Raw genomic sequence first — 3,677 nt, forward strand, 5'->3', positions numbered from 1 at the left:
TCTGCAATAATCTCAGTTTTTCTCATTTCTCATCTTGTGCATTTTTATTTTAATGGTTACATGTGTTGAAATGTCCCGTCTGCACCGCGGGACGGTGGGAGACGTCATCTCCCTTCCTTCGTATGTCCAGTATGTGTGATGAAATTGACAATAAAGCTGACTTTGACTTTAACTTTTGATAAAGCGGCAACTGAGCTTCTTATCTTAAATTTTAGAAAGAGGAAAAAATGCTAGGTTTGATTGTTTTTAGGTTAAATTCTAGCAATGAAGACACACAGACTTGCTGTATTTCAGTCATTATTCCATAAAGACCGAACATATGATGCAAGGCTCCGGTTCGGGTCACTGGAATAGAAACTCTGCCTTCAGACTGATGCAGCAGACTTGTGCTCTCACTATTACCGACACAAGCTTTTGTACATCTGAAAGATGCAGATAGAAGAAAAACTATGTTACTTTAAAAAGTCCATGACTGGGTGGCTTTTTTAATCCCCAAAACCTGATTGATTATGAGTTAATGTAACAGCACCGAATGTGTGACGACCTCAGTGAATTACATCTTAAATTTACAGTATTTAGCTACAAGAAACTAAATTTACATGAAAAAAAAACAATAAAATGGTCATTAAATGTGAATGTAATTAAAACAACACATTTCTGCTGAAAACTTTTAGTGGTACGAGATGAACTTGATCAGCAGACGTTTACAGGAAGATGCAAAGCTGAAAGTAGAGCAGACTCTTTCCTTTTCTGACAGAGAAGATTTTAATCAGATTAGCGACCAGCAGTGGTTTGAGTATTTCTGCACCGGGGAAACTTGAAGAGGTGGGGGATCTGCTCTGCAAATAAAGGCTTTGGGTTGACATTCAAAAGAATTCATATAACTGCATTGCAGCAGAAGCTGGATAGAAAATCTGCCTCCTCATCCTCGTGGCAGCATGATGAAGACTCTGCTCTTTGCTCTGGGGCTGCTGCTGATCGCCGCCTGTTGCTCTGACGCCATGCGTAAGTCATCTCAGCGTTCAACACTGAATTTGCTCCTCACTGATTTTGACTTTATGTCCTTTGTTCCCACAGCCAGCGCTCTGGAGTTCAACACGGCTCCAAGAAGCTGCTGCTTCCAGTTCAGCAGCACAGATTTGCCATTAAAACGAGTGTCTAACATAACAAAGACGCACCACTCCTGCCGCAAGAAAGGGTTCATGTGAGTTCATTCTTCTGAGTTCATTTTCTTCCGTTTGCTGCTGCAATGATTAGCAGGAACATGGACAGATGTGTGGCAGGCTGGATGATTAGTCACAATTTTATGCAACTTCAGACAACACTGAGAGGAGAAATGGATGTTTTACTGTTTGTCTGCTCTGCAGAGTCCAGACAATAACTGGAAGAAAGATCTGCTACGAGGAGAACTTCCAGTGGGCTCAGAACGTCTACAGCCAGCTCCACCCTGAAGGCAGCGGTGTTAAACAGTAGAGATCGGACCAGATTACAACAGAACACCAGCTTTTTGTATGCCTGAAGTTTTAATTCATCATTGTATTTCATAAACTGGCTGTAAAAATAAAAGTGTGATTGACCAAAGCCTGAGCTGGAATTTAACAAAGCTTATGTCAGATAAACATGTTTTACTTCTCTATTTACATGGAAGGTATAAATATAAATCATACTTATTAAAGTCATTAAAACATTTAGATTAAAAGTAGTCGTGTTTTTGTGTCGTCAGTGTCTTCATCAAGCATTTTAAAGACTCCAAAGGTCAGTTCATCCAAAGAGAAAAATCAAGAAAACAAAATTAAACAGAAAAAAGAAAATATTTAAAGCACACATATTTGTATCAGAGCTTCGTCTTATTTCCAAATGTCATATTAGTGAATTAATGAGGAAGTTTATTCGGTTAATGAGCCGTTAGAGAGACACACGGAGCTGATGAGGATCAGCCGTGATGCAGGATGGATCGCAGAGGAAGCAGAAACATGAAGAACTTTCTCAGCTACCAGCGTCTCTGGTTCTGGAGGGAATATTTACCTCCTGGGTCCAGTTCTTAAAAAGATTTAACTAGATATACATATACATATAGATATGATTAAAGCCATCTGGATTTGGGAATCCCATTTTCCAGGATGGAGAATCACGTAATCCATCTCACTTTTATCCCGGTTGTTCTAAGCAGCACTGGATTGGATCGCCCGATCCTGAATCCTGGTTTTCATGATTATCAAATCGGATTACCAGGACTTAAAGTGGTGTGGGCTCACAGCTCAGAAGAGCCGTATGGGCTCACTTCACAGTTTTTCATTTTGAGACAACACGGAAATCATGAACATCCTCTTCTCTTGATGATTGTATGTGTTGTGGAGAACTTTCTGATGCCATTGTGTGGTTTATTTTGTGGAAGCAGGTGTTGGCTCTCCTGTCAGTTACTGATTCGCTACGGGTTGCCAGATCCGCTGGTCAATCCTCAGTCCTTATACTGCTGGACCTGTCTGCGGCCTTTGACGCGGTCAACCATCATATACTGTTCTCCACACTCTCGGAGCTTGGCATCTCAGGATCTGTCCTCTCGTGGTTTACGTCCTACCTCACAGGAAGATCCTTCAAAGTATCTTGGTGAGGGGGCGTGTCCAGATCACATGGGCTGACAACAAGGGTGCCTCAGGGCTCGGTGCTTGGCCCTCTTCTCTTTTCACTATACACCTCCTCACTCAGTGCATCATTAGCTCTCATGGTTTCTCCTACCACTGTTATGCAGATGACACTCAGCTTTTCCTTTCTTTCCCACCTGACGACACAACGTCTCAATGTGAATATCAGCATGTTGCTGATATCTCTGCATGGATGAAGGATCGCCAAGACTGAGCTTATTGTCTTTCCAGCCAATCCTTCTTTACCGCCACAGATAAGCGTGCAGCTTGGCTCAATCACGCTTGTGCCTACGTCTTCTACCTGGAATCTTGGTGTCATGGTAGACAACCAGCTGACCTTTAAGGACCATGTTGCCTCGGTTTCCCGGTCTTGCCGATTTGCTCTCTACAACATCAGGAGGATCAGACCCTACCTGACTGAACACACGGCCCAGCTCCTGGTCCAGGCTCTGGTCATTTCACACATTGACTACTGCAACTCCTTACTGGCTGGCCTGCCTGCATGCTCAGTTAAACCTCTGCAGATGATCCAGAACGCAGCAGCACGTCTGGTCTTCAACCAGCCCAAAAGAGCTCATGTCACGCCGTTGCTAATCGCTCTCCACTGGCTTCCAGTTGCAGCGCATCAGATTCAAAGCTCTGCTTCTGGCTTACAAAACAATAACCCAAACGGCTCCGGTCTACGGCCACTCCTTAATCCAGAGCTACACTCCCTCTCCACAGTTACGCTCTGCCAGTGAAAGACGCCTAGTGCTCCCACCACAAGGTGGCGCCACATCAGTAGCTAGACTCTTCTCCTCTGTTGTTCCCCAGTGGTGGAACCATCTACCAAACTCCGTCCGATCCGCAGAGTCCTTATCCACTTTTAAAAGCAAGCTAAAGACTCAGTTGTTTAAGGAGCATTTCCACACTTAGCTTAACTCTTCTACTCAGAATGAGGTAGAAAGATTTGTCCAGCTCTTTGGCTCAACCAAGTACTGAAGAAGCTGCTGCACTTATGCCCAAGTTGATGTTGTGAGATGAAATCGTGATCTT

The 3,677-nt window shown here is 43.6% G+C and overlaps 1 protein-coding gene across 1 annotated transcript; it reads left to right on the plus strand.

The window, feature by feature from the left end:
- The first annotated feature begins 785 nt into the window (after positions 1 to 785).
- On the plus strand, positions 786 to 1,702 carry LOC121647752 (C-C motif chemokine 18-like). Its single transcript, XM_041997422.1, has 3 exons — positions 786 to 1,005; positions 1,078 to 1,204; positions 1,368 to 1,702. Exons 1-3 carry the CDS (start codon positions 939 to 941, stop codon positions 1,471 to 1,473), a joined length of 300 nt encoding a protein of 99 aa, XP_041853356.1. The 5' UTR covers positions 786 to 938; the 3' UTR covers positions 1,474 to 1,702.
- Positions 1,703 to 3,677: the final 1,975 nt, after the last annotated feature.

This window comes from Melanotaenia boesemani, chromosome 10 (assembly GCF_017639745.1).
Source record: "Melanotaenia boesemani isolate fMelBoe1 chromosome 10, fMelBoe1.pri, whole genome shotgun sequence".
In the NCBI taxonomy this organism is placed as follows: Eukaryota; Metazoa; Chordata; class Actinopteri; order Atheriniformes; family Melanotaeniidae; genus Melanotaenia; species Melanotaenia boesemani.